This window comes from Chelon labrosus (genome assembly GCF_963514085.1).
Source record: "Chelon labrosus genome assembly, chromosome: 1".
In the NCBI taxonomy this organism is placed as follows: Eukaryota; Metazoa; Chordata; class Actinopteri; order Mugiliformes; family Mugilidae; genus Chelon; species Chelon labrosus.
This window is the reverse complement of record NC_140337.1, coordinates 36546194-36573807: the sequence shown is the minus strand read 5'-3', so window position 1 is coordinate 36573807 and position 27614 is coordinate 36546194. Positions and strand designations below refer to the sequence as shown.

The window sequence follows — 27614 nt, the reverse complement described above, 5'->3', positions numbered from 1 at the left end:
GATGTTGTAGGGCTGTCTTGGTTGACACGCCTCTGCAACATTGCGTGGACATCGGGGGCAGTACCTCTGGAGTGGCAGACCGGGGTGGTGGTCCCCATTTTTAAAAAGGGGGACCAGAGGGTGTGTTCCAACTATAGGGGGATCACACTCCTCAGCCTCCCTGGCAAGGTCTATGCCAGGGTGCTGGAAAAGAGGGTCCGGTCGATCGTTGAACCTCAGATCGAGGAGGAACAATGCGGTTTTCGTCCCGGACGTGGAACCATGGACCAGCTCTTTACCCTCACCAGGGTGCTGGAGGGGAAATGGGAGTTTGCCCAACCAGTCCACATGTGTTTTGTGGATCTGGAGAAGGCTTACGACCGTGTCCCCAGAGGCATCCTGTGGGGGGTGCTCCGGGAGTTTGGGGTGGATGGCTCCTTACTAAGGGCCATTCAGTCCCTGTACCAAAGGAGTGCGAGTTTGGTCCGTGTAGCCGGTAGTAAGTCGGACCTGTTCCCAGTGAGGGTTGGACTCCGCCAGGGCTGCCCTTTGTCACCGGTTCTGTTCATAATTTTTATGGACAGAATTTCTAGGCGCAGCCGGGTGGGGGAGGGTGTCGTGTTCGGTGATCGGAGGATCTCGTCCCTGCTTTTCGCAGATGCAGATGATGTGGTCCTCTTAGCTTCATCGAACAACGACCTCCAGCTCCTGCTGGGTCAGTTCGCAGCCGAGTGTGAAGCGGCTGGGATGAAGATCAGCACCTCCAAGTCTGAGGCCATGGTCCTCAGTCGGAAAAGGGTGGATTGCCCACTCCGGGTCGGGGAGGAGGTCCTGCCTCAAGTGGAGGAGTTTAAGTATCTCGGGGTCTTGTTCACGAGTGAGGGTAAAAGGGAGCGAGAGATCGACAGGCGGATCGGAGCGGCATCTGCAGTGATGCGGATGCTTAACCGGTCAGTCGTGGTGAAGAGAGAGCTAAGCCGAAAGGCGAAGCTCTCAATTTACCGGTCGATCTACGTTCCAATCCTCACCTATGGTCATGAACTTTGGGTAATGACCGAAAGAACAAGATCGCGAATACAGGCGGCCGAAATGAGTTTCCTTCGTAGGGTGGCCGGGCTCAGCCTTAGAGATAGGGTAAGGAGCTCGGACATACGGGAGGAGCTCAGAGTAGAACCTCTTTTAAATATGGAAATTATATTTAAATTGACCCTCCACCTGAGATTCCCCTCTCTGTACGATCAGATAATGAAAACATAAGAATGAGTAAGACGGGAAAAAGAAGAACTTCACAGAAAGAGAACTGGAGACGCTACTCACTGGAGTGGAGACAGACATGTCCTCTTTGACAGCTGTCCTCCACTGGAGTGGAGACAAACATGTCCTCTTTGACAGCTGTCCTTCACACACCACCATGTTGGTTATGATCTGAACATTGATGAATGAACATGTTTCATCATGTGATGGTTCTTTTATATCAGTGTGTGTCCAGTCCATAGCTCTGATTACATTCAGAGAACCGGCTCTTTAATGTTGACACACGTTTTCACATTGATGACAGTTTCCCAGCATCACCTCTAAGTGTCTCCAGAGGATCAACAGCTGTAGAAGCCAGCGTACGCCAGACATGACGTTGGTGAAGGAACGTACAAGTTCACGGTCATTTCACTCTTGATGGTAAAAGGTAAATGGCCTTGCTTTTATATAGAGCTTTTCTACCTATTGGTACTCAGAGCGCTTTACAGTCACAGACACATCTACTCATTCACTCACACATTCACACACCGCTGGGAGCAACTGGGGGTTCAGTGTCTTGCTCAAAGACACTTCAGCATGTGTCACTTTTCTGTGAGCGAGTACATATGGAATGTTTTTTTTGTCTGCACGCACCCTTCATACATGAGGCCCCAGGAGAGAAAAGAGCTGAGGAAGATAAAACCAAGGAAAGCATCTGGACCGGATGGTATCAGCTCCAGGCTCCTTAAGTCCTGTGCAGATGAACTGTGTGGAGTTATGGAGCATGTTTTCAACCTGAGCCTTGAGCTGAGAGTGCTACCACAGATTTAGAAGACCTCGTGTGTGGTACCGGTTCCTAAAACATGACTTTTCTAAGTGATTCTTCCAATGGTGTGGGAATAATCGGGAAAAATACGGATGTTTAGTCCCATTGAAATGAATGGAGAAGACTGAAAAAATCACCAACATTCAAAAATGACCTCCTTCATTTTGCTGAGCGATTACTCAGCCGTGCTTCTGAGTAGAAAAATGCTTTGAAGTTTGTACGAGGCACGGGAAGTGTAGCTTTATTTTTCCTGAAAACGGTGTTTCGATACCTTTTACGGTTTGGTCAGGGTCACAATTTATGTTTTGATGAAATTTTGGAAAAATCTGAAAAACTTCTGGGCCCGTATTCCTAAAGATTCTAAGAATCCTCTCAGAGCTCCTATCTTACTCTAAACATTCCTAGCAAGGAGTCTTAGCTTAGGAGTGATTCCAGAAAATTCTTAGAGAACTCTTAGCAAGTAATGGACAGAAACTCTTATCTTAGTGAGGAGGTGTGGTTGACCCCGTTGCTAGGTATGAGTCATCATTTCAAGAGGTGTGATTGGTTGATCCTAAAAGCTAGATAAAAATACACTTTTGGTGATAATCGGCCTAGAATGGACGTCAAATTAATAGACTTAATAACAGAATCTAATCTCTATGAAGACTGTATAATTATAAATAATACTTTACATAAAAATAAATAAATAGTAGCTATACTTTAAAAAGTATCCTATAAAATGTGTGATTAAACTCAGGCCACTACCACAGTATTCACATGATGATAGTTCTATTTATTTGCTTTCATTCATTTACCATGCTGGTAACATTTTGCACTTCACCTATTTGGTATTAACAAGAGTAAAGTGGCTCAGCTTTCATCAGTTTCTGTGATTGCTAACCGGCCTAGAAGAAGCAGTGTTGGTTGGTGTTCAAATCTTCCAAAAACCGAACAGCAGTGGAGAAGAAATGAAGTAGGAAACCCAACTGAAGAGGAACAGTGTTTGTTCTGGATCAACTGGTCAATGAGAATAAAAGTGTTTAAGACGTAGATTTGGCTCCAAGTCATCACTGCTGCATTGTTGCATTGTTGCATTTTTCCTGTTGCTAAATACCTCAGTGTTGTGATGACTTTCATTTCCGGTGATACAGTAGTCCCTCGCTATAACGCGGTTCACCTTTCGCGGCCTCGCGGATTTGTTTAGTGCAATTTTGCATGCTTTTTTTTTTTTTTTTTTTGCAGCGCATTGTGTTCTGCGTCCTGATTGGCTAAGGGAGAGGCTGCGTGTCGTCTTCTGCGTCCTGATTGGCTAAGGGACTGTAGACCATTGTCAATCAATCTTCTCCGTACGGTGTCTCTTGTACAGTACAGAATGCGTTCAGCTTGACACATTTACATATACAGTATCTTTGATCGCTTGCAGTGTGACTGAAGTGCGGTATGTTTGCAAGTTATTGAGAAAAGTGTATAGTGTGTAGTGAGGGGTTTTGCAACTGTAAAACATTTATAATCACTGTAAAAAATAAAGCTGACTACTTCGCAGATTTCGCCTATCGCGGGTTATTTTTAGAACGTAACTCCCGCGATAGACGAGGGACCACTGTATTGTAACAAGCTTGATTGTCATTCAGTGTTTGGAGAATATCTCTCCTGTCTCTTCTTTCAGCCATTTTCTACTCTGCTTAAGAAATTCCTAAGGCTCCTAAAAGTCCTCCTCCCTGCTCTTAGCAGATCTCACCTTAGGAGCACTCTGAAGAGCTAAGATTCTTTAGGAATAGCTTTTATCTTTACTAGGAGCTACTCCTAACTTTGAGAGGGAAACGTCACGATTCTAAGAATTTTCTTAGAATTTGGCCACAAGGAGCAGCACTTAGTGCTAAGAATCTTTAGGAATACGGGCCCTGGTTTATAATGGATCCCTATGGCTGCACTCTCACTATAACTTCAGAGATTCTTTGAAATTCTGAAAAAAAGGTTTCAATCTTATGGGGTGGCCACAGTTTTTGAGGTACAGAGATAAAAAATATGTAAAACGTAGATATTTTTGTTGGCTTTCAGATGGTGTGGGTCTGATTTCTGTAGGTCCTATGGTTTGGACTGTAGGCTCCACTGAGCGAGGAGTGCGCCGACCACTTTTCAAATTTTTCCCCGTGTGTGTGTATGTGAAAAGTGAGAGCGATTTTTTTGTAGAAAATACCTTTCCCTCCTCGTCTTTCTCAATCAACTGAGGCCACAATTTTCACAGTACGTGCTTGGAAATACACTAAATCGTAGAGGACAAGCGGCTGACGCTGACTATGTGTTGGTTTTCCCGATAGGACTTGTAGTTTTTGATTTATGAGCATTAGTTGGGACCCCTAATCCTAGGGTCCAGTTTTTTTGGACCTCCCTCTGACTCAGGCAGAGGTGAGAGGCAGAAGGAGACTTCAGCAGCAGCTGGCCCTGGTAGCCATGACAACCGGACCCTAACGAGCTTAGACACGCCCACCTGAACACTGCCCTGCTCCTGATTGGCTTACCATGAAATCTTACCCTACCTTAGCCAATCATCATCACTTATGTGGCTGAATGCTTGGTTACAACATCTTGCAGCAGTTGCTTGGCGACTTCACCGCTGCGTTTCGTTTTCCTTCATTCTGCTGAACAAGGTGAACGAACACAGAAGTGAAGTCTGTCTTTTTGTTTTATTCACCTTACAGGTAAATAAGGTGAATAATCCACGTCAAAATAACTTGATGAATGAGCGTAAATATGACGTTATGCACTGTTGATAAAGAGAAAACAAAAAGATGTTTGTGAGGAAAGTGACCATGTTGCATGTAGTTGAAGTCTGGGGTGTTGCCGTGTTCCACCAGAGTAGTAGATGGCACAGAATATGATGTTTGGAACCAGATACATTTATAATGTTTGGTGTTAAAGGCTCACATGTCAATAAATTCTGCTGAACCAGGTGAACGAACACAGAAGTGAAGTCTGTCTTTGTGTTTATTACACTTTACAGTGAATCTATAAACTGTTTACCAGCGTACCAGTCGATACCGGTAACGTGATCGTAAACACAACTGAAGAACTTTTGTGTCATTAATGAATAATTAGAGAGCTCCTGTTTGTTCTTGGGTAAGAAGGCCCTCGACCATACATGAGCCAGAAGACAAGAAAGACAATCTGCTGCTGGTGCTGGGAAATAAGAATGAAAAGGAATGAACCTGATTAAGACACAGGGAAATGTTCTGAAATCATTCATTCACTTCATAAATAGATAGTTGAACATTTAACATTTAATACATCAGTAGTTTACACTTCTTAACTTGTCTCTGTTCAATGGAGAATGGGACATATTTCAGACTGGAACCAGTCAAACATGTTTCACTCCAAATATTTCTCTTCAATGTGCTCAGAGCTGCTGCTGCTGTCTCTACAGCTGATGATGGGATTTGTTGTCCTCTCAGTCCCCCAGGTGGAGGTGGATTCAGGGGTGGAGTCTGTCCAGCTGAACTGCAAAACCACAGCTCACCTGCCTGAAGACGCTAAAGTCGAGTGGAAGGACAGTTACTGGAAGGTCCATGTGTATCAGAACGGCTCTGACCAGCTTGAAGACCAGAACCAGTTTTACAGAAACAGAACGAAGATGAATGAAGACCTGCTGAAAACTGGAGACCTCAGTCTGACCCTGATATACCCCACAGATGGAGACAACTACACCTACACCTGCACCGTCTACAACAAGGAGGGAGACATCCTGATGAAGAAACAAGTGAAGCTCAATATCAGAGGTTTGTTTTCTTCTCCCTCTTTCTTTCATTGTCTTTTCTTTCATTCGGTCTTTATTATTTTCATCCTTTCTTTCTTTCTCTCTCTTTCTTTTACTCTCTCTCTCTCTCAGAGTGGAAGGAGTGAGGTCGCTGAGCGGAGAGCGTATCGAGCGATTATCTGAATCTTTCAGGTTATTGTTATATATATTAGTATATTTTTTTTGTATCACAGTGGTGTGTATATATATTAGTGTATTTGTGTATCAAAGGTTCAGTTCATCCAAAGGTTCCTGACAGGTCCGTCAGACCTGGTGTGGAGAGAAGTGGCTAGTTGTATTCTCAGACGTGTGAATAACCTGGGACTGGATGCTGCTCTGTTTTTAACTGATTCTAACTTTCTAAATGTAAGGGTTTTACCTCCGTTTTATCAGGTGTTTTTAGATCCTGGGCTCTTTTTAGCCTTAAAGAAAGTGAAAAGTCAAAGCACATTAAGTGGCAGCTACTGAACTTCCTGTCAGGAGAGGCTGAATGAGCCATATACGTGAGCAGGAAGAACTAAATGGAGGACAGGGTGGGCCAGGAGGACACTTCAGTGTGGCTTTGTAATGTCAGGTCCAGACTTTGGCTGGAGTTCAGATTTTAGAAGATGATGGCAGACTTGGACACGTTTGAACAACAGTGGTGTTATAAGAACGTTATTTACACTGTGGAAGATGAACTTTTACTGGATCAATCTGTGTGTGTCTTATTTATTACTATGATGATCTCTATGGAAGATGACTCATGTGTTCATGGAAATGAAGTATTTCTGTCAAATCAAATCTTTCTCTCTCTCACAAACAACCAACCATCAAGACTCTGATCATCTGCAACACCTTTCTAGATCTCTGTCCTGTTCCTTCTGCTCTCATCTGCTTCTGTCCTTCAGCTTTCTCTACAATCATTCAATAAAGTCATGAAAACCTGCTGCTGCTGCTGCTGCTGCTGCTGCTGCTGCTGTCTCTACAGCTGATGATGGGATTTGTTGTCCTCTCAGTCTGTCAGGTGGAGGTGGAGGAGGGGGTGGAGTCTGTCCAGCTGCCCTTCAGAACCACAGAGCTGCCTGAAGACGCTATAGTGGAGTGGTGGGACAGAGACAACAGGAAGGTCCATGTGTATCAGAACGGCTCTGACCAGATTGAAGACCAGAACCAGATTTACAGAAACAGAACGAAGATGAATGAAGACCTGCTGGAAACTGGAGACCTCAGTCTGACCCTGAAATACCCCACAGATGGAGACAGTAGAGGATACATCTGTATAGTCTACAGCAAGGAGGGAAACATCCTGAGAAGGAAAACAGTGGAGCTCAGAGTGAAAGGTTTGTTTCTTTCTTTCTTTCTGTCTGTCTTTGTCTGTGTCTGTCTTTGTCTCTGTCTGTCTTTGTCTCTGTCTGTCTTTGTCTCTAACTGTCTTTGTCTCTAACTGTCTTTGTCTCTAACTGTCTTGTGTCTCCTCTGCAGACAGAGTCCAGGTCCAGGATGTAACGTCTCCTCTGATGGCTGTAGAGTCAGTCTGATCAGGTTGTTGATCTTTGATTATTGATCAGTGAAGGATCTGATGATGATTTCAAAGAAGATAAAGCTGCTGGTGAAGCAGAGTTCATGTCAGCGACCTCCTCCTGCTTCAAGTCAAACCCTCAAAGTCAGTCAACACGTTTGGAAGAGGGAACTAATGACCTTCATTCAAATGTCCAGCAGAGGACAGTCCTGACTGAAACCTTCAACAAGACAAGTTAACATGAGCTTTTGAACATTTCTGGGACTTCTGATGTGTTGATGAAACCAGGACAGAAGGAACTGATCAGCAAATATGTTTTAAAGAACGTCTGAGAAAGAGAAAAGGAAGAAAAAGCCACAGTAAATAAATGACTGAGGACAGATTGAAATGAGCCTTTCAACAGCAACATTTAAAAGACATGAAGTGTGCAACGAGCTGTGGTCACCAGCAGGAGGCAGAAGACTGCAGAGGAGAGAGTGGAGAGGTTCCTGTTGGAATTCCAGGGTTAACCAGGAAACCACACACATCCTTTACTCAGTGATAAATCACATGTTCACACTGAGCATCTAGAAACTGAGGAATCTGTTGAAGTCACAGTAAAGGAGCAATCAGCTTCCTGGCTGCTCCCTCCCTCCGCCCACCTGTGTGTGTGTCATCAGACCTTTGGGAACTTTTTTCCAGATCAGAGAATAATCAGTGATGAAAATAACCTTCAAACAGTGTGAACAGTGTGGCTGGAGCTGAGCTCTTTCCTTCATCTGACAACTATCAGAACCCAACATGATGATCTAGAAGGAATAAAGAGCAAGTGATCAGCTGATTCAGCAGAGTTTTACTTTAGTTTTTAGTTGAGTTTATTTCTTCCAGGGACCATGTACAAAGTGCATTAATCACAGAGTAGATCCACTGGACCAGGTTTAACAAATGGTGGTGGAGCTAGAGCAGAGCGTTGTATTATTTACTGATTTATGTGATAGGGACAGTTCACATTAATGAACATCTACTCAGACAGTCATAGATGTAAATATGATGGATTCTAGCAACAATGCTCATTTTCATCCACAGTCCCTAGACAGGTAACACAAACACATGATAAGACATAGGACAGGACAATAGATCACAATGAGAACACACATGTTCAGGTCAGACTGGATATTTATTGAAACATTCAACTAAACTCATCATGTTTTCTCTCCACATATTTAATCAGAAACTTTTTACATTTTTAAACAAACTTTAGTTTCTTAAACTCTGAATGTGGAACAAGCAAAGCTTTATATTATAAACACATGAAAAATCTAATTTGAAATAAAAACACATCAGTGTCTTTAGTTCTTATTGTTATTTAATGAAATAAATCAATCTCATGCCTCTCTCTGTCTGTAGTCTTTAGAGTTTATTTTCAGTGTAAACCCTTTTTCACAGGCCAACAACAAAACAATAAGAATATATTCATTCATTCATTCTTTCATTCATTCATCTTCTGTAACCTCTTGTCCAGCTGTCATTGGTCTAGAGGGGGGGTCCACCCTGGACAGGTCTCCAGTCTATCACAGCTGTCATTGGTCTAGAGGGGGGGTCCACTCTGGACAGGTCTCCAGTCTATCCCAGCTGTCATTGGTCTAGAGGGGGGGTCCACCCTGGACAGGTCTCCAGTCTATCCCAGCTGTCATTGGTCTAGAGGGGGGGTCCACCCTGGACAGGTCTCCAGTCTATCCCAGCTGTCATTGGTCTAGAGGGGGGGTCCACCCTGGACAGGTCTCCAGTCTATCCCAGCTGTCATTGGTCTAGAGGGGGGGTCCACCCTGGACAGGTCTCCAGTCTATCCCAGCTGTCATTGGTCTAGAGGGGGGGTCCACCCTGGACAGGTCTCCAGTCTATCCCAGCTGTCATTGGTCTAGAGGGGGGGTCCACCCTGGACAGGTCTCCAGTCTATCTCAGGGCTAACACAGAGAGACACTCACACCTACGGCCAATTTAGAATCACCAATGAACCTAACCAGCATGTCTTTGGACGGTGGGAGGAAGCTGGAGAACCTGGAGAGAACCCACGCAGACACAGGGAGAACATGCAGACTACACACAGAAAGGAACCAGTGGGCCTGGATTAGAACCCAGAACCTTCTGGCAGTGAGGCATCAGTGCTAACCACCACACTACTGTGCCGCCCTACAAATTCAATTCTAATACTTATTGTAATGTAATCTGATGATCTTCTATTTCTACTAAAAGAATGGAATGAATATTATTGGATGGAATTGCTCCTAAAATGTTCAACAGTATTTTTCTAAAATGCTTGACTCAGCAAAAACCCAACAAACTATTGTGTGTTCATCAACTGTAAACAAATGTCATGTCATTGTGTTACGTGACAGGCAGGGTCAGGGGGCAGAATTGTTTGTGTCTGTGTGTTTTCCCTCCTCTTCTCCTCTTCCTCCTCCTCCTCCTCACTCCTCTCAGGTAAACTCCCATCAATTAGCCTACACCTGTGGATCCCAGCTGGCCAATCATCCAGGTTCCAGTAGAACAGGAGCGTAGCTGCAGTCATGGTTCTCTGTTCTCTGCCTGTCTGCACTGTGCTATACTTGCTTTAGTAAACTTCCTAGTTTCAACCTGGAGCTTTGTGGAGTCAGTCAGTGTGACTAGGTAAGTTTTGGAGTATTCTATACATGTTCCAGTCACGTAGTACTTCCTTGTCTATGAACACTAGGTTTTAGGCTTGGTGCCACTGTAGCCCTGTAGAAATCATTTAGGTTACAGTGCAAAAGAAAAATCCATATAGCATGATTTAATGTTGAATTAAAAGTTCATGGTCTTTAAAAGAGGAAGTTCATAATATTAAATGTTTAATAAATTAGACTATTTACAGCTGAAAGAATAAATCTATAAAAGTCTTTGTCACAAATAGGGGGTTGCAGGGAATGGAGTGTGGACCCAGATGCAGGACTCCAAGATGCAGGAGTAGGCAAAAAAAAAAGGATTTAATTAACAAAAGACAAAACTTACAAAACCAAAAGCGCTGCAGAGGAGGCAGGAAATCCAAAACGCAAACCAAAATCCAAAACACTATCAAACTAAGACATGGCAGGAAAAACACTTGGCAAGGAACAAAAGGCATGGAACGTGGACAAACAGAAACATGGAACACGGTGACACAGAACTGGCAGTAAAAAAACAGTATGACGCGACAGAGACAAAGGGGAAGGCAGGGCTATATAAAGACATGAGGAACAGGGGTGACGAGACACAGGTGAAGCAAATGAAGAATTAACACAAGCTGAAACCAATGATCTAATCAAAAGAAAACATGGGATAACAAAACAGGAAGTTGAGAACTTAGCAAAAATAAAACAGGAAACAGAACAGAAAAAACTAAACACTAACCATGACTATGAAAACCAAGAACTTAATACAATAAACAGAAACACAGGAAACTAAACCATGACGGACTAAGACATGACGAAAGACATGACAGAACCAAGAACGGAGGACATAACAGAAAACATGACAGTCTTTTAGTTCATCAAGTTTCTATGAAATATCTGTGATTCTGAAGAAAATGAGAGATAACAAGTAACCTAACCTGTTACTTGTCACAGGTCAGTCATTTAATTCCTGTGTTGTCATTGGTTATCAAAGTCACGAGTCCATCAGAGTCACTAGGCTCGTTCGACTTCATGCAGATCTGTGCAGATCTGACTTGACGTGATGCATGCTGGGTTGAACAAGTTCATTTTAACCAATCATATTCGAGGTCTATGAGCATGAACAACCCAGCATGCATCACGTCAAGTCAGATCTGCACAGATCTGCATGAAGTCGAACACGCCTAATGAATTGTGTAAGTCAGGGACTAATGGTGCAGGTTAGTGTAATGTGTAGTGAGCATGCAACAAGAGAGACCGACGCTATCTTTGCTCTTCAGCTCTTCACTTTGCTTCCATCTCACGTGCTTCTAAGACACAACTACATCATCATCATCATCAGACTGCATGCTGCTTCTGTGTCATCTTTGTCTCCAGCAGCAGCAACAGTGTTGTACAGGATGACCTTCTCTCTGACCTCACCCAGTCTCCTCCGTCTCCGTTGCCTTGTCTGATTGCTGTGTGTTAGGTCAAACAAGTATTATTAGTCAGAAGAAGAGACAAGCATTAGTTGTTGAGTGTCACAATACTAATGTCAGGAAGGGGTAGCATGGGTTGGAGGTTTAGGACCCAGATGCAGGAGTTTAAAGGCTGAGGCAGGAGTAGGCAAAAAAGATATTTAATAAAAAAAAGACTAAGAACGCTGCTGACGTTGCAGTAAGTATGAAAGAGCAAAAATCTACACACTTTGAAAAACTAGAACTTGACATAAAACTATGACTGTCAGACATGGACAAGACAAATGAACAGTATGACACGACGAGGAACAAAGAGGTGACGAGACACAGGTGAAGCACATCAAGACATAACACAAGGAGAAACCAATGAGCTAATCAACAGGAAAACACGGACATAACACAACAGGAAGTTAACAAAATAAAACAGGAAACAGAAAACCAATGTGAGAATCATTTTTATTCACTGATCTATCTTCATACATATCTTCCAGTGTCCATGTCAAAGTCTCCTTGGGACAGACACTGAAGCCAGTGTCACTGTGGATGTGAATGATGCTCTGATGAGCAGGTGGCTCATTGTACAGTAGCCTCAGTCACCTGTGTGTCAGTGATGAACACTACAAAGCTGCTATAGAGCTGCAGTCATTTACCATCCATCTAACCATTAAACACAGTGGAGTGTCTGGGTGAGACTCATCCCATGACCAGCATCGTTATCACATCTGCTCTGGCTGCACAAACAGAACACACAACATGTCAGACCAGTGTTATCATGTGGTGCTGTGTCAGAGCATGACGTCTGATCTGTTTGAACCAACCTGACGAGGTCATGTGTTCAGTGGTCAGAGCTGACCTTCACACAAAGCTCTGTACTTGCTCCACCTCCTCACCATCCTGGTTCCTACCCCCTTTTATGAGGCCATTCCAGACTGGAGGGGATTTTTCAAAGCAGCATTCATGTATGTAGTATTTATGATGATTATGTTGTTCACATGCTGGCCAACCTTCTTATTTTGTGTAGTTATACCTACTTGGATCATTTTGAAAAAAAATGAATCCAGGTCTGTGGATGTGGACCTGAGCCAGTTGTTGAAGGATTTCCACAGGTTTTAGATCATGTGACATTAATAGAACAGGTGCTCTGTTGTCTCCACCTTTGTGGTTCATAGGTGACGATGTTCAACATCACATTTAAATCTCTTTCTGATATAAATTCATTGGAGGGATATATTTCATTTAAGATTTTAAAATCTATCTCTTTATGTTGAGGAGGGATTGGAGATTGAAGGAATTTAGTCCTAATAGACTTTTTCCATAGTTTTGAAAACAGACTGGACAGGTAAGTGTCAAACACCAACAGCTCACTGATCTCACTATTGCACCAACTTCCAGCCTGACCACTGATGATCTAACACCACACTTCTTTACAGATACTTCCTCACGCTCATGGTTTAGTCTTTAATCAGTTATATGCTCAATGTTGGACCAAAGCTGTGCATATGATTGATAAAGATTAAAGATTTAGGTGAAGCTTAACTTTCCTCTCCTCTTGCAGGCGGAGCTGAGTGAACTCCAGCACCTGCCTGACGCCATCAATCACCCGTGGTCACGAGCAGTGGCGGCGCCAGGTCTGAGCTAGGTGGTCCTGTAGCTGCCCCTATAATAGCCATAGCACCCGCCCTGCACCCCCAAGAAATGTCTGTCGTGTTTTAGATTTATATTTTAATGTCATGTTTGAATAAGATAATAAGATTAAATAATAATAATCCAAACTATTTTAGTCTGATAAAACCAGAGGCTGTTCTTTGGCCGATGGGCTCAGCACTGTGAACCTTTCCACTGAGGATGCTAACGTTGCGGTTTGTGCTGCAGGTGATGTCAGCAGTTATTCATCATTAGACTAGTGTTGGTAACTGACTGTGTGAGTTAGTGATCGGAGCATTTTAGGCCGAAGCCTGAACACTGTCTGTTTCCTTCTGTTGCTGCTGTTTGCTGCTCCGTTGTATTCAGGACTCCACTGTGACAGAACTGTGTTAGATCTTATTTTCAGAGGTTTACATTGGCAGCCTTATGTGTGTTGTATCTATAGCCCTGTGTTTAAGCTACAACTTCTCCTCACACTTTTCTTATTGCACTGTTATAAGAGGAATGTTCTGATTCTATTGTTTTCTATTCATTTATACAGTCTGAAGTTCAGCAGGACAGGTTTCTGTTTAAGAGAGATATTTATTTTATTTTATTTTTAAAATAAATTGTTGAATAATAATTAGTTTTCCATGTGTTCATTCATTCATTCATTCATTCATCTTCTATAGCCAGTTATTCCTGTTCTGGGTGGCGGGGTCTGCTGGATCCTATCCCATGTGTTCATATCACTCAGAAATATGAATCTAATTCAATTCAGGTTCGAGTCAAATAGTTCAAATATCATTTCACACAAATGAGGGCTAAAAAGTTTCACCACGCCAGCATGGGTGAAGGCAACCGGGTCAGCCGCCCTGACAATGAGGTGTCCCTTATTTATTTCTCAGGGAGTTGGTAACACTACTTGTGTTGAATACTTTTACATATATTCACTGAATGAGTGTAGTTAATGTGAGCGTGTCCATAATAAAACACATCAACATTCAAAGCACCTAGTAAAGATTGTGGACACTGAGAACCAAACGCTAATAAAACACCGTACATAACTCAAAGGAGGAAGTGATTGTTTTACTTGGAGCGCGTCATGACCACATCGAACCCCTGAACAAAGAACGGCGTCTAGAAGTCGGTTGCCGGTTAAAATGCCGTCACGCATGTTCCTGTTAAAAAGTCATCCTTTAGTTCCAAATCTAGATTATATCCTAAATCTATGCAGCGTGTTGTTTAGCAGGCTGCTGTTAGACTGACTATCAGTGACTGCAGAGGTGATTTCTGATCAACTCTGGACGTATCAAACCCTCAAACATGTTCCTTTACTAGTGAGAGCTGAAGGTGTAAGAAATGTTTTCTCATCATGATGTTTTTAAACATCTGTGATAGGAGTTGACAGACTTCTGATTTTTCAACTAATATGTCAAATGACAAATGTGACGTCATGAATAAAATAATGTTGACGTGAACAGAAGTCATGTTGGCAGCAGCTGCAGCAGCCATGAAATGTTCATGTGTTCACACTGCAGATGTGGATCACATTTAGAGTGTTGAGTTCAGTTCAGTCTGACAGAGACAAAGTCACAGATCCATCTGTATTTAATAAATCAAACTGTGTTCAGACACAGACATGAATCCAAAGAGTCTGTTGTTATGTATGTGTCAGAGTTTTAGTTACAACATGTGGCTCTAGAGCAATAACTCATCTCTCTGTTCAAACTTCCTGGTTCACAGGAAGTTTGAACAGGAACCCAGAACAGATGAAAGCTTTAGTGATGGGGGGATGGGCAGTAGTCAAATCAATAAGAAATGTGATGAGAATAAAAGGAAAGTGAACAGACGCTCTGCGTGTCACTGACAATGATCTCCACGACAACAGCAACATATCTCACCTGTCACCTGATATTTAAAGACAAACAGCTGACATTTCCAGACATCCTGTCCTCCCTCGTCAAAAACCAAACCTACACCTTCAGCTGACGGAAGTCAGTTATAGTTGTGGCTGCTGCTGAGAGACTCCATCTTCCTGTTTCTTTACAGTCAACACTTTCACTTCAGTGGAAACAGTTTGAGCTGAAGACGAGAGGAGGAAAGTCAGAAGTGTCTCATGATCTGAAGAAGAGTTCAAACACATCAACTGAGTTCTTGGAGTTGTGACAGGATGATGAAGACGTTGGTGGTGTTTGTGATCCTCGTTCACGGTAAGATATCTTCTTCCTGGATCTGATTCTCACTTCAGTCTGACATCATTTCTCTCACGTCTGTCTCTTTAAAGAAAGTCAGTGATGACCTGTTTCAACTTTGATTAGTTCTTAGTTTGTCTGTGAGGGACACGTCCAGAAGCAGAGTCTGATGTTCTGTTCACGTGGACTGTTTCTAATCACTGCTGTAAATGTAAAATCACATCAAGAAAGAAAGAATCAAACAGATTGAAGGTGAGCTCAGAGCTAACGACTGCTTGATGATCTGGCTGCAGGTCAGGACTTCACTGTTGGACACAAACATTTACAAATGTCAATGTGTTTGAAAGTCAAACTGTCAGCTAGTGACTTCTTCATGGGGGGATGTTGACGACTAGTTTCCTCATCCAGATGCCACATTACTGAGAACAAGCAACAGAGACATATTAAAGGTAAATAAATAAATATGACCTCCCAATGCTACAAATTCAACAAAAGATCATTTTCAGTTCTTTACAACCTATAAAATGTTTTCTCTAGATATTCTGGGACACACCAGGGAGTGCTTCTCCTTCACAGACCACCTCATCTGTGTCACCTTGTTGCAGGGGGACATGTTTGAGGAACGTCACAGGTCATCTCCTGTAGATGCACTGTGTAACACCTTCAAGGCATACCCAGTGCTGGATGAGCCTGTTTTGGTGCTGTGGGCCTATTCCAGCTCCTTATGGAGAACAATCTAGAAGAAGTCTTCACTCTTTTAAAGATCATCATCACCACACCCCTGACCACAGCAGAAGCTGAGAGGTGCTTCTCAACCTTGAAAAGAGTAAAAACTTTTCTCAGAAACACCATGACCCAGGAGAGGCTGGATGCATTGGCCATGCTGTCCATGGAAAAGAGACTTGTACGTGAGACGACTTCAATCAGAGAATCATTGAAGGAAAGGACAGCAACATTTATGTTCAAGTAGTGTTTATTGTTTTATCACCAGCCACCACTGGTACTGAAGGAAGATGAAGGCCTAAGTTTCCACAACAATCTGATGTGATGCTGGAAATGTATGGTGCTGGGCTCCAGCACAGAGACGACATCTCTGGATTCAGTCTGGATGTTGAACATGACCTGCTGAATCTGATGCTGGTTTATGGCTCTAGATAGAATGAAATGAATCATCTTTACCACTGGTTGCATGATCAAAAGGTAAAGTCTCTTTACATTGAATTCTTTATGCACGGCAACAGTCTTCTATCCCTCTTGGAAGCAACAGTCCTCACAATCCACATTCCTTTTTTCATCATCAGTTGCCATGACTGAAATGAACCAGAAGGGGTCACCGCTAAAGACTGTCCCACAGAATAGGCCACACAGTGGTCAGGCCCAACGGAGCTACTGAGTGGAGCTGCTAGTCTGAGGTAAAAAGAGAAAGTATGTTTGTACCTGTACGATTCATCAACCCTGTCTGACAGTGCTGTATGAAGAATAAGAAGGTTTATTGTTATTGTCTGGTGAAAACCAATGAAATACAGTTTGGCAATGTGACATCCACCTGCTACTAGGGCCTGTTTTGTGTTTTCCCCTTGTCTTATTGTTTGTCTGTTTCTGCAGGTACCTTAGTGGGCGGGTCTTAATTTGGGAAATTGGGAGCTCCTGGCCAGTCTCCCTGAGCTTATAAGACCTGGCACTCCTGATCCTCAGTCTCCCTCTGATCTTTGACCTGGATTCCTCTGGTATGTGTTTTTGTTCTGTTGGCTTTGGCCTGTTTGCTTTACGTTAGCACCTTTTAACAATACACATACACTATCATGCACACATCAACAGACACACTGATACTCACACTCAAACCTCATTAATTCTTATAGGTTGATTTTTAAATAAATCAGTTAACCTTTATGTTCTGCCATAGCTTAGCCAGGTCATGACAGCAGCTCTTAGGCAGAAGCTGGTTTTTAATCTATTAGTTCTGGATCTGATGACTCTGGATCTCTGAAGGCAGTGTAGTGAACAGTCTACATCCAGGATTTGGTCCGTGGAGATGTGATTGGCTTTCTGTTGGAGCTGGTCAGTGTAGATGTCTCTCATGTGTCTGATCTAGACCATAACAATGAACCTGAGCGCTACCTTTCCTGTCAGCAAATAAACCACCAGAACAAGACAAATATATCCAGTCTGACTTTTATCAGGTGCTAACTGGTGTATAGTCGCTATCAGCTGGAACTAATGTCCTCAGTTCCTCCGAAGTCACGTGATTTAGTAGAAAGGCTGCAGCACAACAGACGCATGCGCACTCTCCTCTGAAGATTAGTCGGTGCTGTTTGTCTGGACATGTTTGATTTCTGCTAGAGACGTCATGTGACAGAAACCTGGAACAGTGTTGCCAACTTGGTGACTTTGTCGCTAAATCCAGCGACTTTCAAATCCTCTTGGCGACTTTTTTTTGTCAAAAGCGACTAGCGACAAGTCTAGCGACTTTTTCTGGTTCTTGGAGACTCTGATGTGAAAGCACATATCGGTTCAGTTACTGTCCTCAACAAGCAGCGGGTGCTGCCGTGAGCCCCTCCCCTGTCCCAAAGCACTCACAGGCGGTCAGTCTCACAGTAGCCCCCGCTGCAGCAGTCAGAGCAGAGAGGAGACCCACGCCACTCAGCGTCCAGACTGCAAATGAATGGCGCATGCGCAAAGCTGCCGCTGATCGCGCCCTGGTCTACAGAAGGGGGTGTAAATGTAAATGTTTCTTCACTGTCACACTAAAATAAGTAATAAAATAATAATCCATTTAGATTGTTAAAACCGTTTCTTTTGAGTCACACAGCCAATACCAAGCCGGATAAAGGAGGAGCGTTAATAATACAGGACAAAGTTAGTTTTGTGTGGCTAGGCAAAAACTAAAAAATGAAAAAACAACCAAGAACCAGCAGAAGAATGTTCATTTGTAGTTCTAAACATATTTAGGTTTTTTTCTTACTCTTACAGCGTCCATCACAATTACATCCAAATGGCAAATTATGCAAATTACGTCATCTAGCGTCTTTTAGGACAGCCAATAGCCACTGTCCTTACTGAGGAGCTGGTAACACTGACCTGGAACATGATGCAACAACATATGAAGGAAACTCCAACACTGTAGGAAGCTAGGCGTTTATTCATCAATATAGAAATGTGAAATATTTAGTCTCTTTACTTTCTGTTTGTAGTTGCTCAGTTCTTTATGGTTTGGTTATCGCCCATCCCTCCATCGCTCCACCTTCCTGGTTTATAGAGCGCTAGCGGCTGAAAGACAGACGAGTCGTCACCGTCAGAGACTTTGAGCTTTATTTCAGTTTTATTTCAGTTTTATCTCAACCTTCCACTGAATGTGATCTAGTCAGGTTGATAGATTGAAGTCAGGTAAACAGAGGAGGAAGAAGAAGACAAGATGGCTGCTGTTACATCAGCGTCTCTCTGCATGACTTTACTGAGCGTCGTCCTGTCTGTCTCTGCTGGTGAGTTGAAACCAAAGCGTCTTTAGCTCTGACATGTTCAGGAGACAACGTAGAGTCTGACTGGATCTAGAAGATCTGATCAACCACATGTTCTACAGCAGCTCCAACATTAGTAGTCATCATTTTACTACATCAACTTCCTCTCTGTTATTTCCTCTAATGCTCTTTAGTTGATCCTTCGTCTTGTCTTCCTGTTTACTGCTCACCGTCTGTTCTAACTGCTTAGAAAACATAATGTGTAAAATGATCCCATCATTCTGTGTTACATAGTTATAGACAACTTCATTCCAAGTCATGACCAAGTTTGAAACTTCTTTTACTCTTTTACTTACTTCTTCTAAGAGACAGTGAAAATAAACCCTTAGATTTAGTTTAGTTTACTTTCAGAGTCAGACTGCTGCACCTGACACAAACTGGATGAACAGATGTCAGATAAATCTTCAAGATTACCAACACTAGAGAGAAGAGACGAGACAGACTCCAGACGAGGTTGCCTTAAGGATCTTTTCCTTGCAGCAAGGAGAGGACACAATGACATTAGCCTAGCCTATAACACAGTGAGCTCTGTCTATCTGTCAGTGACATCTATATTTATACTCCTGTGCACGTGACTCATAAGTGGGTGTAGACGTCTCTGTGGTTAAGTGAATATTGTCATATATGTTTGAGAATCAGAGAACATGTTAACTTTTCTATCAACAGGTGTGAAAGTATGAGGAAACTGAACGTCTTTACCTGAGTGAAGCTGAATGTAGAGAGAGACACACCTGGCCCCTCCCTCTCTTCACCTGTCAGAGGAAAGCTGACACTGTCTTCACAAACGTGGCTGCAGAGAAGTGTTGTCAGAGAGTCAGTAGATGATCAGCTGCTGTGAGCCTTAGTTTGACAGGAAGATGAAGACGTTGGTGGTGTTTGTGATCCTCGTTCACGGTAAGATATCTTCTTCCTGGATCTGATTCTCACTTCAGTCTGACATCATTTCTCTCACGTCTGTCTCTTTAAAGAAAGTCAGTGATGACCTGTTTCAACTTTGATTAGTTCTTAGTTTGTCTGTGAGGGACACGTCCAGAAGCAGAGTCTGATGTTCTGTTCACGTGGACTGTTTCTAATCACTGCTGTAAATGTAAAATCACATCAAGAAAGAAAGAATCAAACAGATTGAAGGTGAGCTCAGAGCTAACGACTGCTTGATGATCTGGCTGCAGGTCAGGACTTCACTGTTGGACACAAACATTTACAAATGTCAATGTGTTTGAAAGTCAAACTGTCAGCTAGTGACTTCTTCATGGGGGGATGTTGACGACTAGTTTCCTCATCCAGATGCCACATTACTGAGAACAAGCAACAGAGACATATTAAAGGTAAATAAATAAATATGACCTCCCAATGCTACAAATTCAACAAAAGATCATTTTCAGTTCTTTACAACCTATAAAATGTTTTCTCTAGATATTCTGGGACACACCAGGGAGTGCTTCTCCTTCACAGACCACCTTATCTGTGTCACCTTGTTGCAGGGGCACATGTTTGAGGAACGTCACAGGTCATCTCCTGTAGATGCACTGTGTAACACCTTCAAGGCATACCCAGTGCTGGATGAGCCTGTTTTGGTGCTGTGGGCCTATTCCAGCTCCTTATGGAGAACAATCTAGAAGAAGTCTTCACTCTTTTAAAGATCATCATCACCACACCCCTGACCACAGCAGAAGCTGAGAGGTGCTTCTCAACCTTGAAAAGAGTAAAAACTTTTCTCAGAAACACCATGACCCAGGAGAGGCTGGATGCATTGGCCATGCTGTCCATGGAAAAGAGACTTGTACGTGAGACGACTTCAATCAGAGAATCATTGAAGGAAAGGACAGCAACATTTATGTTCAAGTAGTGTTTATTGTTTTTTTATCAGCCACCACTGGTACTGAAGGAAGATGAAGGCTTAAGTTTCCACAACAATCTCACGTGGTGCTGGAAATGTACGATACTGGGCTCCAGCACAGAGACAACATCTCTGGATTCAGTCTGGATGTTGAACAGGACCTGCTGAATCTGATGCTGGTTTATGGCTCTAGATAGAATGAAATGAATCATCTTTACCACTGGTTGCATGATCAAAAGGTAAAGTCTCTTTACATTGAATTCTTTATGCACGGCAACAGTCTTCTATCCCTCTTGGAAGCAACAGTCCTCACAATCCACATTCCTTTTTTCATCATCAGTTGCCATGACTGAAATGAACCAGAAGGGGTCACCGCCAAACAGTGTCCCACAGGATAGGCCACACAGTGGTCAGGCCCAACGGAGCTACTGAGTGGAGCTGCTAGTCTGAGGTAAAAAGAGAAAGTATGTTTGTACCTGTACGATTCATCAACCCTGTCTGACAGTGCTGTATGAAGAATAAGAAGGTTTATTGTTATTGTCTGGTGAAAACCAATGAAATACAGTTTGGCAATGTGACATCCACCTGCTACTAGGGCCTGTTTTGTGTTTTCCCCTTGTCTTATTGTTTGTCTGTCTCTCCAGGTACCTTAGTGGGCGGGTCTTAATTTGGGAAATTGGGAGCTCCTGGCCAGTCTCCCTGAGCTTATAAGACCTGGCACTCCTGATCCTCAGTCTCCCTCTGATCTTTGACCTGGATTCCTCTGGTATGTGTTTTTGTTCTGTTGGCTTTGGCCTGTTTGCTTTACGTTAGCACCTTTTAACAATACACATACACTATCATGCACACATCCACAGACACACTGATACTCACACTCAAACCTCAGTAATTCTTATGGGTTGATTTTTAAATAAATCAGTTAACCTTTATGTTCTGCCATAGCTTAGCCAGGTCATGACAGCAGCTCTTAGGCAGAAGCTGGTTTTTAATCTATTAGTTCTGGATCTGATGACTCTGGATCTCTGAAGGCAGTGTAGTGAACAGTCTACATCCAGGATTTGGTCCGTGGAGATGTGATTGGCTTTCTGTTGGAGCTGGTCAGTGTAGATGTCTCTCATGTGTCTGATCTAGACCATAACAATGAACCTGAGCGCTACCTTTCCTGTCAGCAAATAAACCACCAGAACAAAAGACAAATATATCCAGTCTGACTTTTATCAGGTGCTAACTGGTGTATAGTCACTATCAGCTGGAACTAATGTCCTCAGTTCCTCCGAAGTCACGTGATTTAGTAGAAAGGCTGCAGCACAACAGACGCATGCGCACTCTCCTCTGAAGACTAGTCGGTGCTATTTGTCTGGACGTGTTTCATTTCTGCTAGAGACGTCATGTGACAGAAACCTGGAACAGTGTTGCCAACTTGGTGACTTTGTCGCTAAATCCAGCGACTTTCAAATCCTCTTGGCGACTTTTTTTTGTCAAAAGCGACTAGCGACAAGTCTAGCGACTTTTTCTGGTTCTTGGAGACTCTGATGTGAAAGCACATATCGGTTCAGTTATTGTCCTCAACAAGCAGCGGGTGCTGCCGTGAGCCCCTCCCCTGTCCCAAAGCACTCACAGGCGGTCAGTCTCACAGTAGCCCCCGCTGCAGCAGTCAGAGCAGAGGAGACCCACGCCACTCAGCGTCCAGACTGCAAATGAATGGCGCATGCGCAAAGCTGCCGCTGATCGCGCCCTGGTCTACAGAAGGGGGTGTAAATGTAAATGTTTCTTCACTGTCACACTAAAATAAGTAATAAAATAATAATCCATTTAGATTGTTAAAACCGTTTCTTTTGAGTCACACAGCCAATACCAAGCCGGATAAAGGAGGAGCGTTAATAATACAGGACAAAGTTAGTTTTGTGTGGCTAGGCAAAAAATAAAAAATGAAAAAACAACCAAGAACCAGCAGAAGAATGTTCATTTGTAGTTCTAAACATATTTAGGTTTTTTTTTTTTTTTTTACTCTTACAGCGTCCATCACAATTACATCCAAATGACAAATTACGTCATCTAGCGTCTTTTAGGACAGCCAATAGCCACTTTCCTTACTGAGGAGCTGGCGACACTGACCTGGAACATGATGCAACAACCACAACAGCAACGTATGAAGGAAACTCCAACACTGTAGGAAGCTAGGCGTTTATTCATCAATATAGAAATGTGAAATATTTAGTCTCTTTACTTTCTGTTTGTAGTTGCTCAGTTCTTTATGGTTTGGTTATCGCCCATCCCTCCATCGCTCCACCTTCCTGGTTTATAGAGCGCTAGCGGCTGAAAGACAGACGAGTCGTCACCGTCAGAGACTTTGAGCTTTATTTCAGTTTTATTTCAGGTTTTTTTCAACCATCCACTGAATGTGATCTAGTCAGGTTGATAGATTGAAGTCAGGTAAACAGAGGAGGAAGAAGAAGACAAGATGGCTGCTGGAACATCTGCGTGTCTCTGCATGACTTTACTGAGCGTCGTCCTGTCTGTCTCTGCTGGTGAGTTGAAACCAAAGCGTCTTTAGCTCTGACATGTTCAGGAGACAACGTAGAGTCTGACTGGATCTAGAAGATCTGATCAACCACATGTTCTACAGCAGCTCCAACATTAGTAGTCATCATTTACTACATCAACTTCCTCTCTGTTATTTCCTCTAATGCTCTTTAGTTTATCCTTCGTCTTGTCTTCCTGTTTACTGCTCACCGTCTCTTTTAACTGCTTAGAAAACATCATGTGTAAAATGATCCCATCATTCTGTGTTACATATTTTTAGACAACTTCATTCCAAGTCATGACCAAGTCTGAAACTTCTTTTACTCCTGTATTTATGAAAATCAACCTCATTGACATGAAATGATGAGTTATTAGGGAGAACCACTGACTGGTACATGTCAGACATTAGTCAGGACCCTCAGGTCTAAACTGACTGATGTCATTGTTCATAAAGAAGAGAACAAACAAGTAGAATTAGAAAAACTCCTTCTTTGAAGAACAGAGACAATGTGTGTGTTGTGACCTGTAGCAGTACTAAATATAACCAGGTCCAGCTGAGCCTGGAAGACAACAGGAGGGTTAAACTAGCCCAGACAATCACAGCATGGTTCTCCATGGTGTAGGATAATGGTACCAGGTTAGAAAAGTGGATGGTCACTGACCAGAGCCTGTATCTGTGTCTCTATATGTTGTGTGCAGACAAGTACTGTAGTATAAGTAGTAGTGATACTAGCTGAGGATGCCCAGCTGATTGGAGTCAGTGATCCTGTCTCAGTTCCTCAGAGGAAGTCAGTCTGATGATGGAGGTCAGAGGACAGAGCAGCTCCATTTGCTGCATCATCAATCCTTGTTGGATCTTCTTCCATCAACTTATTGTTTTACTTGAATCCACCAGCTCATGATTTCTCTTGGTTCTATTCATTTAGTTTGTTCATTTGTTCATCCTCCTCTCAGCAAACATTCTGAAGCCTTCTCTATTGAACTGATTTATTGAAAGTGGTTTATTCACAAGTCTGATTAACTGAATCACCATCAAACATTCTGCTCTGTCTTGTTTCCTTCAGGACAGACAAACATCAGAGCTGAACCTGGACAGACTGTCTCTCTACCATGTAAAGCTCTGAACAATGATCCTGTCACAGTTGTAGAGTGGAGCAGAACTGACCTGAAGGAAGATGAATATGTTCTTTGGTATCGTGATGGCAGGTTTATTACTGTCAACCAGCATCCATCTTATAAGAACCGAGTGGATCTACAGGACAGACAGATGAAGGATGGAGACATGTCTCTGATTCTGAAGAATGTGACGAAAGAGGACAGAGGAACATACGAGTGTAGTGTTGTTCAGAATAAAACAAACCAGAAGAGGAGCACCATCAGACTGGAAGTAGTTCCAGGTGAGTGAGTAGAGTTGAGTTTGTGTCTTTGTCTCTGATCAGAGTTGAAGCTGCTTCCTGGTTGTTGATGTGAGAGAGAAAGATCTCAGATCAGATGTTTGACTTTTAGAAAGATGTTGTTGATGAGACTTTCTAGAAAACAGCTGGTCTGAGTGATGTGATCAGAGTGCAGTAGATAATGTCTGACAGCAGTTTGTTCTTCACTCATCAGCTACCTCACACCTCACACCTGATTCTGTTGCTTCTGTCTGCAGGTCACACAGATGGACACCAGGAGGACGGAGGAGACAAGCAGGGAGGAGACAAAGATGGATCTGTTGGTCTGATAGTTGGTCTGATAGTTGCTGGTGTTCTTCTTGGTTCTGTTGCTGGTTTTCTGATCTACAGAAGATATAGACATCGATACCATCCTCCTCCTGAACAATCAGCTGATCCTCAGTAGCTTTAAATGTCTCAGATCAGTGTCCAGCTGAACTCTGAGTGTCCTGCTGCTGTTTCTTGAGGACAGACGGGAGTTAACAATGCTGGACATCCAGCAGACATGAGCAACCCACTGTAGCAGCTGACCTCCAACACTCAGCAAACAGCAGGACTGTATCCACAGAGGAAGGACTCAGTGGAAGCTCAAGTCTGTCCTCATCATCATCATCATCATCATCACCATCACAGTGTCAGTGTATTTGTTTCAACCTTAGTCTCGTTCTAATGTGACTGTTACTAAATGAACATTTCCTCATCAAACTGATCCTCAGGTAGAGATCAGCTGTTACTGAGTATTTACACAACAAAGACACAATGGATGATGATTACTGGTGATTAATAGAAACCAGTAGAAACAGTGTCAAGGATCCATTGTCTGTGTCATGTTGATATGCTGCATGTATGGATTAATGTGTTCTTATAGATGCTACATCATTAATGTCCTGCTTACATTTCTCTTTGTTAATGTATTCATTCTCGCCACTAGGGGGCAGAGTATTGTTTTTGTTTCATGCATTTTACCTTTATAAAAGGAAGAAGGAGACTATCATGGAAGTTGATGGGTAATGAAGTCTGGTGCTTGTGATATGTTTCTGTTAAACAGTAATACAGCAGTGTTATGAAAGTGAGTCATGTGTCTGTGTGTGGTTAAGCTCCCTCCCTGCCTGTAGAGGAGGGGTCTCAAACTCAAATGATCCGGGGGCCACTGCTGGTTCTGTCATCTCAGTGGGGGGCCACTTCAGTGTTCAAGCATCAAAATGAAAGCACAAATATTACAGAAAATGTGGCCTATTTTCAAATATTGTATGATAATAATACAGAACTATTCCATTAACAGTGAGTGCACATGTTTTTTCTCTCATTCTTCAGTAACTAATGGAAGCCTTTCATGAACTGACTGACAGCACTTCTGTTCATACCGTCTTCACATTAAAGAACACAAAAAGAACTCTAGCTTTACTGCACTAACATTTTAACAGTTAGTGCAGTTCTTTTTTTCCCCTTAAATAACTTATTTTAACATTTTACTCAACAGACGATTCATTCCTTCGTCTATTTGTGTTTTATTTCTTACCAGTAACCTGGCAGGACTTCTGCTCACATAGCTGAGCCATATTTACTCTAATGGAGGTTACAGTTAAAATACTGTTAAAACAGTACAACCTCTAGATGAGCATCTGTAAGCCTGGTCCTGTACTTGCTTTTATTAAAGTTCATCACAGAGAACAGTTTCTCACATTTACAGTCAGGGCCATAAATATTGGGACATCGACACAATTCTAATCTTTTTGGCTCTATACAGCACCACAATGGATTGAACAAGATGTGCTTTAACTGCAGACTTTCAGCTTTAATTTGAGGGTATTTACATCCACATCAGGTGAACGGTGTAGGAATTACAACAGTTTGTATATGTGCCTCCCACTTTTTAAGGGACAAAAAGTAATGGGACAATCAACTGCTCAGCTGTTCCATGGCCAGGTGTGTGTTATTCCCTCATTATCCCGTTTACAAGGAGCAGATAAAAGGTCTAGAGTTCATTTCAAGTGTGCTATTTGCATTTGGAATCTGTTGCTGTCAACTCTCAATATGAGATCCAAAGCGCTGTCACTATCAGTGAAGCAAGCCATCATTAGGATGAACAATCAAAACAAACCCATCAGAGAGATAGCAGAAACATTAGGTGTGGCCAAATCAACTGTTTGGAACATTCTTACAAAGAAAGAACGCACCGGTGAGCTCACCAACACCAAAAGACCCGGAAGACCACGGAAAACAACTGTGGTGGATGACCGAAGAATTCTTTCCCTGGTGAAGAAAACACCAAATGCTTCAGAGCCGGCACTTCACAGTGCAGATGGACAATGACCCGAAGCATACTGCGAAAGCAATCACGTTTTTTATGGCAAAGAAGTGAAATGTTATGCAATGGCCAAGTCAATCACCTGACCTGAATCTGATTGAGCATGTGTGGCATGGGCAAGGAGATGAGTGTTACGACAACGCCACCTGCGGTAGTTCCGCCCGCTGGAAATCCTAAACTTCTAACTTTTAATTATTTACTTCATTAGGACACACAGGTTCACCAATACCACAGGGGCAAGAGACGGTTTCAAATTAAGAAAATACTTTATTAAACAAAATAAACTAAAGTTCCCACACACCAGTTACCCACAATAATACTAATAATCAGATAAAATTAGCACCAGGCAGGAGTAAAAGTCAAAGGAGAGGGCTGGGGCTTACCAGGCGGCAGGGATAAATCAAAAGCAGAATGGTCCTTTACTTAAAACACCTGTGACACTGCACTCACACATCACAACCAAAAAAGGAGATAGTGAAGGGAAACATCACCAAGGACTGGACTGCCGCCTCTGGGCCACCGCACCTAACCAACAAACAAGAAACAAATTAAAAACATGCCGAGAAGTGCTGTACAGGACTGGTGTGGAGAAGAACAAATGAATTAAGACAAAAATACAACAAAAACACTAAATAATGCAAAATAATCAATTACATCAACCACATGAAATTAATTAAAACAGTGGAATGCCCTTTAACCAAATCAGCCTTATTATGACTGTGGCAATACACTGAGGAGTCAGGCGGACCAAGCCAAAGGTGGCTCCA

At 42.7% G+C, this 27614-nt stretch overlaps 1 protein-coding gene across 6 annotated transcripts; it reads left to right on the top strand.

Moving 5' to 3' along the window:
* The first annotated feature begins 16312 nt into the window (after positions 1-16312).
* Positions 16313-25818, top strand: LOC311489385 (myelin-oligodendrocyte glycoprotein-like). Of its 6 annotated transcripts, XM_084546454.1 has the most exons (12): positions 16313-16431; positions 16533-16643; positions 16837-16958; positions 19413-19640; positions 19916-20071; positions 20160-20526; positions 20614-20822; positions 20924-21034; positions 21228-21349; positions 22961-23111; positions 24171-24503; positions 24758-25818. In XM_084546454.1, the coding sequence occupies exons 10-12, from the start codon at positions 23045-23047 to the stop codon at positions 24943-24945; spliced, it is 588 nt and encodes a 195-aa protein (XP_084402580.1). In that variant the 5' UTR covers positions 16313-16431; positions 16533-16643; positions 16837-16958; positions 19413-19640; positions 19916-20071; positions 20160-20526; positions 20614-20822; positions 20924-21034; positions 21228-21349; positions 22961-23044; the 3' UTR covers positions 24946-25818. The 6 variants fall into 6 exon arrangements, 5 of the variants coding, with proteins under 5 accessions (XP_084402580.1, XP_084402582.1, XP_084402578.1 ...); XM_084546456.1 differs by having other exon boundaries at positions 20228-20822; XM_084546452.1 differs by having other exon boundaries at positions 20160-20822.
* Positions 25819-27614: the final 1796 nt, after the last annotated feature.